Source organism: Pocillopora damicornis, chromosome 9 (genome assembly GCF_964200805.1).
Source record: "Pocillopora damicornis chromosome 9, jaPocDami1.2, whole genome shotgun sequence".
Taxonomy (NCBI): Eukaryota; Metazoa; Cnidaria; class Anthozoa; order Scleractinia; family Pocilloporidae; genus Pocillopora; species Pocillopora damicornis.
In genome coordinates, this window is record NC_142678.1 from 6,492,598 (window position 1) to 6,505,744 (window position 13,147).

Below are 13,147 nucleotides of genomic sequence, written 5' to 3' on the forward strand. Positions count from 1 at the left end.
AAAATTACCCGTTGTAACCCTGTTTAGTTACCTTTTGTTATGCAAAATTTGCCATGAGTTTTAGTTTTAGTCGCGGCATAAAAAGTCGCACAGTCGTTCGCGTTATCTGGTCCTGAAATCGTACGAGCAATACGCTCGATGCATGATGCATCGGTAACCGGACGTTTCGCCTAACACCGCGGCCTACCGAAAAAAAGAACCCTCTACCCGTCTAAAATCATTACGTTCAGCCTTAAAGTTTTGATCTCCAGAAATGTTACAAGAATTTAGAGAACAAACTGTAATATAATCTCAACAAGCGCGCATTCCACAAGGTGCCTGATTTTCTCACGAAGGTGACAAGCCGTTCAACCAACTGAAAAAGTTCTACGTTTATTTCTGAATTTTTTATTTAACTACTTTATTAGAAGCTTGTCGAAAGGAAAGTGCGATCTTTTTTCCGCGTTTGTTTGTTTTTTTTTTTAATATCAGCTGCATTTAGAGTTTCGCGGACTTTGCCTTGTTCTCTTTGCTTTGTAACGTTAATGAATAAGTCAAAAGATGATGCAAAACAAGGTGTGATAACTTTTTCCTTTCCTTTAGAGCTATTGTTTTTCTGTTCCTCATTGTGTTGAGTTTTTTGTTCGGGTTTGCGTTCTTTGTTTAACTCAACAACAGTCAATTGATAACAAGTCAGGGTTGAATGTTGGGTTAAGGGAGGGGTAGGTGGGCAGTTGCCCAGATACTGATATTGATCCCATTTTTCTTTGTTTAACTCAACAACAGTCAATTGATAACAAGTCAGGGTTGAATGTTGGGTTAAGGGAGGGGTAGGTGGGCAGTTGCCCAGATACTGATATTGATCCCATTTTTCTTTTGCTAAATCTTTCAAAACTTCTATAACTTGGCTACTTTCGATGCGACTGAGCTCAACTTTTACAGACATAGCAGACTGGTGGGAGTTTGTGGATGTCGTGTTTAGACAGATGATTTTATATGAAAACGATCAGCAAAACGGAAGCGGATTTTTTCAATTCAACGTTTGCCAAAAGTTATAATCGCTAAAATTTGCAAAATTTGACATCGGTCAGTGGTAAGTAACTTTCCAAAAGCATTTTTTAGAATTACGTTTATTTCACGGTCGACACACTAGCCTTTCAGCCTCCCTAGATTTCCGCCTTAGGATTTCATATACAATTTGAGTGTAGGTGGACCAAAAATAATGTAGGCGACATATTATGACTTGTTTTTAATTCGAACGAGATTCCTTATGTCAGATTTGATTTTATTACGTTTTCGCATCTTTCCTGTGACCAATGGGAAAGAAAAATGTCAAATCATATTACTAAAGACTGTGTTTGTTCATTTACGTTTTTGAGTCTTCGCAAACTAATAAATTTGATTTTCATTGTCACTCAAAAAGCAATTTTCGCATAACTCAATCATGATATCCAGTGATCCAGCGGTAACTGTTAAATGTTTTACTTACGACTATTCCATGTTTAATAAAATCTAAAAAACCAAACGTAGCCCCCATGTACGTTTACAGAAGGTCATATCCAAAGCGCTGCTGCTCGATGGACGGCCGTAGGAGGAACTCCAAAAACGATTTGCATATGAATCGAAGATACCGCGGTATTCCAAAAGAAACGCCCTCCCCGAAAATATCTGTTCCCCGAAGTAACGTTAATTTTTTACCTTTCTATTGAACCCCGAAAGTAACCGTCCCCTCCGAAAGTAGCGGCCCTTTGAAGATTTACACTCGACTACAATAAATTGATATACGGTCAATTCAAAGATCACTGGACAACCCTGAAGTGCCCCAAAGCTATACCAATATAACGTTATTGGTTTTAAGGCACACTATTCTTAAAAACAACATGATTTCAAATACGCACAGAGCTCCTGAAGCGGATTTAATAAGACATTTTTTTTCAGAGAGGCGTATGCTCAAATTTAGCCAAGATAACAAATATGAGAAAATTTGCACAGATCTATTTGAAGAAAGGATTATTTTACAAGAAAACGCTTTAAGATCAAAGTTTCTGAACTTGTTTGTCATTTCATGAAACCCTAGGTGGCTAAACGTCTCTACAGTTTAGTTTGCTACAGGTTCCGCTGAGTTTGTAGAAGTGCTTTTCCAGTCCAAAAACCCGTTGATGATAACATGATGTCTCTTTTGTGTCTGCCGCGGGCGTCTTATCTGCTACCTCCCATGCTCGAGGTGCTATAAACACAACAAGAACAAGCCTTTTAGTATTGATCTTTAAATACAGTGGTAAGTATTAAGGATGACTAACCCTCCCCCAACCCTATCATATATCGGTGTTCCAAAACAATCCAACGGCGGCCATGTTGGTGTAGCAAACCAATCCCGTGGGAGTTGAACTTTTTTCTTCAGTGAACACTTTCTTTAGTTCCAATAAATTTGTATGCAACGTGAGTGGTAACGCTCTATAAGATTTCAAGTAGGAGGCTTTCCTTGCGAGCTCAGACATCTCTTACAGAAACCAGAATAAAGTTATACAGGGAGAAAGTTTTTAGAGAAACTGTGGTGTTGCGTCGGTGGGAGAGTATAGCAGGTACTTTAGTGTTAACAACTGAGTTGAAAACGTAAATTAGCCACCGTAAAGGGTAAAAAAGCTGACGTTTCGAGCGTGAGCCCTTCGCTCTTCGCCCTTCGCCCTGACGAGGGGCTAACGCTCGAAATGTTATCTTTTTTACCCTTTACGGTGACCAATTTTAGCTCCGGGTATCAGGTGCCAGATTTACTGAAAACACTGTTCAGTAAAAAAAAAAGGGGGGGTTAGCTCTTGTCAGTGTTAAAGTGTGAACAATATTAACCTTCAGGGACCGATTCGTATGTCAAACTCCCTGAAAAAGGTTAAGGTATTTTAAAAGGTTTTTTTAAGCAAATTTTTCTCTTAACGGAGTTTACAGCGTTTCATTTTAAGATAGCTCAAAACAGATTGCCCTTTTTCGAGAAAAGTTCTTCAAATTATTTCTCAAAACAGTTTGGCTCTTCGTAATAAGTATAGTAGTAAACTATACTACTATTATAAAATTTGGCATAGAAATAAAAGAAACACCATAACATCATTTTTCCCCAGATAATTTAAAAATACAATGCATGTGCACTACAATAAACCTTATTCAAACATGGTGAGGTTTAAAGCTGCAAGCTTGTGGGAACGTGTAGAAAATAAAGTAAACAAAAAAAAAAGAAAAAAATTGTCACCATGGAAACCATAGGACACATCCAGTCGTGCCTCCAAAATCGAAAACTAAATCAGTATTATGGTGGGACAGGAAAATATTTAGCTCGAAGTCATGACGTACGGACCGAACGCAACGAGGTCCGTGTCTCATGATCGAGGGCCAAATATTTTCCCGTCCGGCCCGGACACACTCAGCTACACGAGCCAAAAAAAAGAAATTCTGAAATTTAAACTTTTCCTTTACTTTTTTTTTAGAGGGCACGGTAACGAATCCTGCAGTCTGATTGGTTCTTTACCCGGTCAGTATTTTCTTATCTCTGCCCACGGGCCACGGTGACGCCTTCGTGAATCGCTGAGTACATCCCAAATTTCGTTGCCATTTTTATAAATATATCTCGCTTTTCCGTCTGGGTAGTATTTTTAGGCAGACACGTCGGTAACTACCTCAAGCCGATAAATAACTTATGAATCCTCTCTTTTCTCTCTCTCAAATCACTTTGGTTGACAGAAAAATATTGGTTTCAGAATGAATTTGTATAAGCAATAGTGTCATTACGTTGGTTGACAAGCGGCATAAAAACCGTCAGCAGTTAATTTTAATCGTTCACAAAAAGTACCTAAAAAGTTAAAACGTGAGGTATTTGATTACAGTTAAACTGAACGGTGGAATTTTCATTCATTTAATATTTGAATTTTCTCAAACAATTTGTTCGTAGCGAAAGAGCGAGCGAAGTTTTACATTCAGTTCTACAACAAATATACGCTCTCTGTGTTTCTTTCCGGGTCCGTTCAATTTGGACATTTTTACCGTAAATTGCACAACAGAAACTGAAGGAATTTATTGAGAGAATGGCGCATTAAATCCCCTTGGAGTGTGCCATTCGAATTTAGTTATTGTGGAGGAAAGACCAGATTTACACACGACATTGCAGCAAACAAATGAGCAAACTCGCACAACTACAAAATTTAAGAATTTGTTCATGCTGAGCGTGCGTATATCGAGTTATGGATACACGCGGGAAGTTTGGAGAGCACGAAAAATGCGTAAGAGTAGCTCGAGGCGCAGCCAAGAGCAACTCTAGCTTTTTGAGTGCTCTCCAAACTTCCCAAGTGCATCCATAACTCGCACAACTTCAAAATTTAAGAATTTGTTCATGCGGAGCGTGAGTAGCTCGAGGCGCAGCCAAGAGCAACTCTAGCTCTTTGAGTGCTCTCCAAACTTCCCAAGTGCATCCATAACTCAACTGATATACGCACAGCTAAAAGCATGAGCAAATTCTTTTATAACAGAGCAACAGCAAGAATCTGCGCAAAGAAACCTTTTATTGTGATAGAGTGCAATTGTGATTGTTCTGGTTTTGGTAAAGTTCCAATTAACTGTGTATTTTATTTCCCAGGTTGAACAAATTTAAAAACGACAGTGAAAAACGGAAATTTTACCTTTGAATGTCGTTTATGACCAATTGGTGACTATTTTTTATTCCCAGTGAATGTCTGTCTTTCGGCCAAAATTTGCTCCAGCTGGTCTTACGACAAATTTGCGAAACGTGCAACTTGGGAGTTATTTTCGGCTTTATTTCTGTTGCTTGTTGGATCAAGACCCAAACGGTCAATGCCGATAGAAAAATTGGCCAGTTCTTCTCTGGTTTCTTCCATATTTCAAAGAGAAGGAAAACTGCACCGCAGCTTAACAGGATGGAAACTCTGAAGCCAGGTTGAAAAAAAATGCTCACGTCATCTTATTTACGCACGGGCGTGCGTAAATAAGGATTTTGTTCATAGCGGCTCAATAGGACTAAAATAGGGCAAGCACCGGCGCTGTTACAGAAAAAAATTGAATTTACTCACAATGACCTTCCTCGCCGTTTATTTAATGAACAGAGGTAAATCTTCGTACATGAATGAATGGTCGATGACAGTGAATAATACTTTCCCTTAGGTCATTGAATGTTTTTGAAGGAAACATTGTTGTGACAGTCCTTGCCAAAATAGTTCCGTTGTTTTTCAAATGTTCTTACTTTTTTTTTGTTTCTTTTCTTACGCCCTCTCTAATTGACAGGTGTCTGACAGTGACAGATACTGGTAAAAATAATGTTTCAAAGTTTGTTTGGAAGCCTTTTTAATCACCTTTATCATTACGCAAATGAAAATGTTTCGGTAAGGCATCTCTCTTTAATTTGCATCACCTCTTTTTTAACTACCATTTACTCGTTAAAAAATTGTTCAATTTATGGAAGATCTTGCCGTATTTACAGCCCTAAATCATTCGGGTTCTTTCGGAAAGAATTTCGTCAAGTTAAAAAAAAAAATATGTTATTTACCGGCTAAGGGTTGGTCCTTATGGTGAAAAACTGTGACCTCGGTCTTGAAAATACGATGGCCCACAAGGGACTCGCTGCAAAGAAAAAGAAACGCTGCAAACAAAAAAGTGAACGCTGCAAACAAAAAAGTGAATGCTGCAAACAAAAAAGTGATCGCTGCAAATAAAAAAAAGTGATGGCTGCAAATAAAAAAGTGAATGCTGCAAGCAAAAAAGTGAACGCTGCAAACAAAAAAGTGAACGCTGCAAACAAAAAAGTGAACGCTGCAAACAAAAAAGTGAACGCTGCAAACAAAAAAGTGAACGCTGCAGACAAAAAAGTGAATGCTGCAAACAAAAAGTGAACGCTGCAAACAAAAAAGTGATCGCTGCAAACAAAAAAGAACAGATCATGCGTGCGCATTATGCCCGAGGGACTGGATAGAGTTTTGCTCGTCTCCAGAGCCTACGAGTATTTCCCTCCATTTTTCAAACGTCCGTTCTCGTTGAAAAACTAATCAAAGAGTATTCGTAATGTTTTGTAGCCATTGTGGCATTGGGGATGCTCAAGAGAGTATCTGCGATAATTGTGTGACAGAAAAAGATGTAAACGAAGTGATAAAGCGCTATTTTCATCGTGGCTATCCTTATGACGCTATTGTGGGTCTTCTCAAGAAACGAGAAGGACTTCAAATGTGTGTGCGAACACTGAAGAGACGTCTGAGATGTCTCGGGTTAAAAAGGAAGGGCAATGCAAAGATAATGGACGATTCAGAGATAAGAAATGTCATTCGTGAAGAAATGGAAGGCCCCGGAAGTTTATCAGGTTACAGAAGTATTTGGCACGCCCTGCGATTGCGGCACCATGTTCATGTTCCACGTAATTTGGTCGCAAAAATAATGAAGGAAATTGATCCTGATGGGGTAGAGGAGAGGAGATCTCGAAGGTTAAAGAGAAGAACGTTCAGCTCAAAAGGAGCCAATGCATCGTGGCATTTAGACGGTATTTGTTTTTTACTTCGTAAATCATAGTGGTGTATTGTAAATGTACATGTAGGAATGTAAAATCTTGCATCTAGCCTCATGCCCTTTCCACTTCAAGATTAGTTGGTTAGACGACTTATTTACTTAGATTTCTAATTTACAAATTTTATCTTTTTTAGGATATGACAAACTAAAACCTTATGGTTTCCCTATTCATGGTGCAGTGGATGGCTTTAGTAGAAGAATTTTATGGTTAGAAGTAACCCGGTCTAACAATGACCCTAAAGTAGCTGCAGCCTTCTACTTAAAACAAGTAAAGGAACTAGGTGGTTGCCCTTTGCTCCTGGTGACTGATTGTGGCTCAGAAAACGGTATTGCAGCTTCTATTCAGTGCATGTTTCGTACCAATGATCAAGATGAACTGGCCGGTGTGAAGTCTCATAGGTACTGCTCATCACCTGCAAATCAACGAATTGAAGGGTGGTGGTCCTTTTTCAGGCGAAATAGATCAAGCTGGTGGATAAGCCTTTTCAAGGACATGGTTGATTATGGATTGCGTTGTGTGGGAAACACTCTTCATATGGAGTGCTTGTGGTTCTGTTTTTCAAAGCTTCTTCAGGATGACTTGGACAAAGTGAAAGATCGTTGGAATAGTCACAAGATTTCCAAGTCTCCGTATAGTTCTGTTCATGGGGTACCAGATGTTATGTACTTCCTACCAGAATATCATAGACATGAAGAATGTCTAGTTTCTGTGCCAGAACAACTAGTGGAGGATATGGATGTGCATTGCCAGAGTGAGAGGGAAGACAATATCTACCTTGAATACTTTGAATATATTTTGGAAACTAAAGGCTGGGTTTACCCTAGTACACCAAGAGAGGCCATAAGATTATATCAACACATAACAGAATTGCAGAATGATTAACTGAAAAAAAAATTAATGACTTGGGACATTTCTTCTACAGCGAAGCAATTCCTGTGTGAATTGAATGTGATATTCAAAGGCTTGTCACTTATCAGTCTATTGAATCAAATAACTAAAGATGACGTTGTAAAATTGGCATAACTTTTTTAATGTTTCATCAACACAACAGTTAGCATGCATGTTAAGGCCACCATCCAAAGTCTGAAAATTACATTCAATTTGATAATTTTATTACAGTATTAACAATCAATACTACCAAGGTGTAACATTTTGGCATGTAAAAGCTTTGATCTGCACATATGAATAAATAAACATTACTTGAAATTTGTGGTTATCAATATTGTTCTATAGATCACATTTTCTAAAGCCACAAACAGTGGGAAAGGACAGCAGTCAGTTTGCATTCCAAGGGATTATTGAGATATGGACAGTGGAAAGGCTTCCTTGACAGAAATCAACATGTCCCAGAATGGCTGAAATATAAACACCACTTTTTTGTTTGCAGCATTCACTTTTTTGTTTGCAGCGTTCACTTTTTTGTTTGCAGCGTTTCTTTTTCTTTGCAGCGAGTCCCTTGTGGGCCATCGTATGAAAATGCTGCATATACATCAAGACCTCGATCATAGTTTTTCACCATACAAACCTTCCGGCCGGCAAACTGACATTTATTTATTTTTTCAAGTCATAACAAGAAACTCCCAATTTCTTGAAAAACGGCTTTTTCCTGACCGGCTTAAGTCAACCCGTCCGGCCCTGTACACGTCAGCTTTAACTGTGGTTTTCTAGGGGATTAGGCGAGCGGGGCCAGACGGGTCATACGATAATTACGAATATGCCTCAACTGCACGCGCGAGATTTGTATCACAAGTTGCCGGTTTTCATTGTCACGCCATCATCAAAACGTACAACAAATAAAGTCAAGAATCAAAAAGACATAAAATCCTGTAGCCGTCTTCAGCGGACTTATAATCATCTATATGAGTACTTATTCTCATACTAGGACTGTTCAGATCGCGAAATCTAAGCGGATGTCACTTTTTTTTAAACCTACGTGACAGCATTCTTGGCCGCCATTTTAATGTCGCTTCGCGCCAAAGCTTAGAAATTCAATCTTGCTTTCTCACAAGACGAAAAACCCTAACAAGCTGGAAATTTGTAAAAAGTAAGTCTTCAACAGTTCTTATAACTAACCGAACTAAAATCTCAAAGGGATTGATAATTCCTTATTTTCTAATTTTGAAGACGTGACGTGAAAACCAGATAAAGCGCGCTCGCGACTGAAACTATTCATAGGCTTCAGCGTGGCATCCCCTCAGTGAGAATGTCATTATAGAGGACAGCCATCGATAATGGAGTGGGTTAATAATAACAATAGCAATCTTTCATCAGGAAAATTTCATTACATCACTGTGGTTTTCAGAAAGGTCCTAGGAGACTTGGCAAGAGACTTGGGAACCCCTTTAGAAGACGACCTAAACAAAGGAAATTCATTAATTAACCGCACAACGGAAATGTTGACCTTTAAAAGCTAATCATACTCTAGTTGTAATCTGAGGTTAATTGAGCAGCTTATACTATAAAGAAGGAAATTTTTACTGTGAAAAAACGTCATCGAAGATCTCATATTCCGTAAAATGCCCTATCAAAAGGGATTGATAATTTCTTATTTTCTAATTTTGATGACGTCACGTGACTGAAACTCTTTCGAGCCTTTAGCGTGGTGTCCCCTCCGTGAAAATGTTATTATTACAAAGGACAGACATCAATAATGGAGCAGGTTTAGGTAAGAGACTAAGGAACCCCTTAACGTGACGACCTAAATATGAAGGACTAAGCCGACTAGACAAAGCATCCCATTAAATTCACGACCTTAATGAAGATTTCAATAATAAGGGTACCAATTACCGCCAATACCAGCACCTAAACAAAGGAAATTAATTTATTAACCGCACAACGGAAATATTGACCTTTAAAAGTCACACCGTTGTCATCAGAGGTTATTTGAGCAGCTTACACTGACAAGGAAACTTTATTACGGCAGACCGTGATCGAAAATCCTTTAGTCCGTAACAATGTCTCATCAAAAGACCGAAGTGGTTTCCAAGTCCAACGAATTAACTTTTCTGAGGACAGTGGATTTGGAATGCTGTATTTGGTGAGTTGAATATCATTGCTAGCTGTCATATTTTGCCATCGTTTTTGTTACCGCTCATTTCCAGTGCTATTATACCGCCACATTCCTTTTCAGTTATACCATCGTGTCAAGGCCCGTTACCCTTGCCTGCGGGCACTCTGGCTGCAAAAATTGCATGGAAACTTGGGCAGAATCGACAGCCACACCGTTGTGTCCCCAGTGTCGGGCAACGTTCCGAAAAGAAGAGCTGAGGTTAAATGTGGCAATGGATAAGGCGACCCGAGATTTGCCTGTTAAATGTAACAGCCAAGGCTGCCAGTGGAAGGGCAACTATAGCGATGCCAACGATCACCTCAGACATTGCCCAAAAGTACGAGAGAGGTGCCCCAACGAAGGATGCCAGCACGTGGCGGCACGGGAAGAAATGACAGCACACGCTTGCCCAAAAGAAAGGATCGCATGTTCAGGATGCCAACTGAGCGTAACCAGGGAAAGACTCCAATTCCACCGTACATCTTTATGCAGAAACTCTGCAGTTCTATGTCCCTTGAGATGTGGAGCATCATTACCACGGTATGTTGTATTAATTAGGATAATTCAGCATTGCGATATTTTGGTGTTAGGCGATTGTCATAAGTGAAGTATTTTTCGGTAATTTTTAGCATGAATTGCAGTATTGCTGTATTCTCTTATCATTTCAATCGTCAATAGCAGGTGACAAACTTATCCTTCTGTTATCCAAATCGAGGACTACGAGCAGTCCTAACTTGTGTCTGGTGCCACGCGATCAGCTGCATTCCTTAAAAATAACTGACAGAGAGGAATTAAATTTCATAAGCAAGAAACGATTTGAGAAACAGAAATAATGCCTATTTTTCAGTGGGGATCTAAGAGAGGGGCCTAGTGATACTTCCAATTACTTTAAGTCCCCCTGACCACCGCTCTCCCCAAAGCCCCAAAGTTTATATCAAGGTCAATTAATCTACAGAGCCAATTGGCGTGACCCTTGAGGTGTCATGTTCTTCCCACTTTTTTTTTTTATCAAACCACTGTTGGAATATATGATACCAGTCAAAATGGAAGATCTAGAACTAACACATACCTCTTTTTGAATTTTAGAATGAACATCAACCTACATCTACACAAATGCCCAGAGAAGGCTTCAATGTGCCAAGTACCTGGCTGCAAAAAAATTGTGAAAAAGAAGGACATGAATGTCCATTTGAAGGAAGCAAGTACCTCGCATTTTGCGCTCCAATCAGGAGAAATCAAACGACTGCGAGGAATAATATACTACAAGGTAAGCTGCCTTTTCACCAACCTAAAAATCAATAAAACATGCACTCTTTTAAATGCCAAAACCAGCGAAGTAAGTGGAAAAAAGGATGGCAACTGTTGCATTTACCTTCAAAATCTTACATTGAAAATCTTTTTCTGGTGCATTTCATAATATCCATAAAATCCATTTCTGTTTCAACTGCAGATGGAGAGGACTGTACTCCGGACAACAAAAATTGTTCCTGCAGCTGCTCTCAGCATCCCATCCAGTTACTGGGGAAATTCAGTAAGAACTTTAATTATTTCATGCAGAGTGTTTGTGAGTGCACTTAAAGGAAAATGCTACCTTTGCCTTCTTTCATGTCCCAAGAGTGACCAACACTATTTTCATCACAAATCGAATTATACTAAACCAGGAGAAAAGGTTATGAGAATTTGTTCATAGATTGTCAAAGGGAAATTGATATTATGTTTGGAAAAAAATCACCTTTATAACTAAGGGGGCTTTTGAAGAAATGATGCATAACACTAAATTTGCTGTCTGTGTGTTGCATGAAAAAAACATTTCATTGTACCTATTTGTATATGACTGTGCCAGAACTAGAACTAGAACCAGAACTACAAAATACATGTGTTCAAAGCCGAACCCACCCATGTACTACTCCTGTTTAAGCTGAGAGACAATACGGATATCTGGCATAAAAATACACAATGATTGTTGAGTGGAACAATGTTATGATATGTAAATATATATTCTATTTTCTTTTTGAAGAATTGTAATGGCCCCTGGAAGTGACAATGAGCAAGTGCTAGACTCGGACATAGTGTCCCTGAAGGAAGGAGAAATGTGGGGTAGGAGAATACCAAATGTGGACAGTCTACTGGACGGAAATGGCAGCCTTGATGTTAAATTTATTATTTACTACTTCAACTTGTACTAATTTCATGAACAGGTCATAAAATGTTCAATTCAGTTATTAAAAAAATTCAACTGGCATTTTTATTAACCTCTTACTTAACAGTCATAAATTTCTTGCTTATTTTTTGTCATGACTGCCAATTAAAGATATGGCTTTTGCAGTCTATAAAGAGGGCTAGGTCAGGCTGTTTAAAAACCAAGGTAGAATCAACAAGCATTGATTATTTTGTTAAAAGTGAACTGTTGCAGTTGTTTAATGGCTTTTTGGTGGATCTATGAACACATTCATAACTGGATTGAACATTTTAAGACCTGTTAATAATGGAAACCTCTTTGCTCTTAATATTTGATTGCAAGGGATGAACATTCATTACTTTTCAGACTTTTTTTGGCAAAAATTTCATACATCATTATACATCCATATGTGGGGCTTTATTTTTCAGTGTATCACCAGTAACATGCATAATTAAGTATGGGGCTGTGCGGAAATTTTTCCCTTTTTTTTTGTCATATTCTCCAAAAGATTTTCATATTTAATTAGAGTTCTGTTCCTTTTCCTTGTTACAAAAGACGAATTAAAATAGAAACACGAATCAAAGTGTATTGAGCTCATATAATAAAAATAGAATGTGTGTACTGTTGCATGTTGTTATGTATACTTTTTTGTGGGGTTTTTGGGGCTGGTAAAATGGAGGGAGACACTTTCTTATTACACAACTGAGACTTAAAATAACCGAGAAACGTTCACTCCAGGATTGAGCTTAAGTTTGAAACTGAACAAAACGTTACTACAAACTATGAACCAGCAACTCGGAACACCCTCCCGTAAAGAGCCAATGCTCACCTTAGTGTCATTTCCTTCATCTCCTTAGCAGTATAAATCATTCTTTGCTCTTCTTCTGTCACTCTTCTTAATTTCTTTCGAATTCGACCGAAAACATACTCCTAAAAAGTACCGAATTCACGAACTAAACTCGACAAATTTGCCAGAAACATGGCCACTCTCGCTCGTCCCATGCTCCCTCCCAAGTCTTGGTACCAGATTACCTCTCATTTGCTGAATGAAGATTAAAGATTAAACCGAGCTCGATACCAAATCGAGCTCGATATGAAACCTATAGAATGCGAGGCAAACCGTGCTCGATAGAATACGTGGCAAACCGAGCTCGATAAAAATAACTGAGGTCGATAAGAGCAGATTGAGTTCGTCGAGCTCGTCTTTTTAATCGAGCACGATATAGTTGAATCGAGCTCGAATAGAATTGACTGCATTTCGAGCTCGTTGAACCGAGGTTGGTTTGAAATGGTACTCGAATTGCTATTCGAGTACGGTGAACATGAATCGAGCTCGGTTGCCCAGATACCAAATGTGGTCCGATCAATATTTGTTTCTGGGCAACCGAGCTCG

The 13,147-nt window shown here is 38.8% G+C and overlaps 2 protein-coding genes and 2 long non-coding RNA genes across 4 annotated transcripts in view; 3 read left to right on the forward strand and 1 right to left on the reverse strand.

Moving 5' to 3' along the window:
- Window positions 1-13,147, forward strand: part of LOC149039845 (uncharacterized) — a 63,348-nt gene that overhangs the window by 22,551 nt on the left and 27,650 nt on the right. The window lies entirely within an intron of this gene.
- On the reverse strand, window positions 1,879-13,116 carry LOC149039848 (uncharacterized). The gene is made up of 2 exons (XR_016179936.1): window positions 12,584-13,116; window positions 1,879-2,206 (listed from the first exon to the last, which is right to left on the reverse strand). It is a non-coding gene; the product is annotated as an uncharacterized LOC149039848 (long non-coding RNA).
- On the forward strand, window positions 5,421-7,732 carry LOC149039849 (uncharacterized). The gene is made up of 2 exons (XM_089183279.1): window positions 5,421-6,499; window positions 6,660-7,732. Exons 1-2 carry the CDS (start codon window positions 6,031-6,033, stop codon window positions 7,406-7,408), a joined length of 1,218 nt encoding a protein of 405 aa, XP_089039405.1. The 5' UTR covers window positions 5,421-6,030; the 3' UTR covers window positions 7,409-7,732.
- LOC113680030 (TNF receptor-associated factor 5) lies at window positions 9,133-12,380 on the forward strand. The gene is made up of 6 exons (XM_089183075.1): window positions 9,133-9,191; window positions 9,450-9,563; window positions 9,657-10,115; window positions 10,662-10,979; window positions 11,023-11,106; window positions 11,593-12,380. The coding sequence occupies exons 2-6, from the start codon at window positions 9,481-9,483 to the stop codon at window positions 11,759-11,761; spliced, it is 1,113 nt and encodes a 370-aa protein (XP_089039201.1). The 5' UTR covers window positions 9,133-9,191; window positions 9,450-9,480; the 3' UTR covers window positions 11,762-12,380.

Excerpts from the sequence above, each read along its gene's own strand:
- LOC113680030 (XM_089183075.1), top strand. The coding sequence starts at position 9,481 with ATGTCTCATCAAAAGACCGAAGTGGTTTCCAAGTCCAACGAATTAACT. Across the intron at positions 10,980-11,022 it reads ACATTGAAAATCTTTTTCTG|CAGATGGAGAGGACTGTACT; the intron begins GTGCATTTCATA and ends CTGTTTCAACTG. Across the intron at positions 11,107-11,592 it reads CCAGTTACTGGGGAAATTCA|AATTGTAATGGCCCCTGGAA; the intron begins GTAAGAACTTTA and ends TTCTTTTTGAAG.
- LOC149039849 (XM_089183279.1), top strand. The coding sequence starts at position 6,031 with ATGTTTTGTAGCCATTGTGGCATTGGGGATGCTCAAGAGAGTATCTGC. Across the intron at positions 6,500-6,659 it reads TGCATCGTGGCATTTAGACG|GATATGACAAACTAAAACCT; the intron begins GTATTTGTTTTT and ends TATCTTTTTTAG.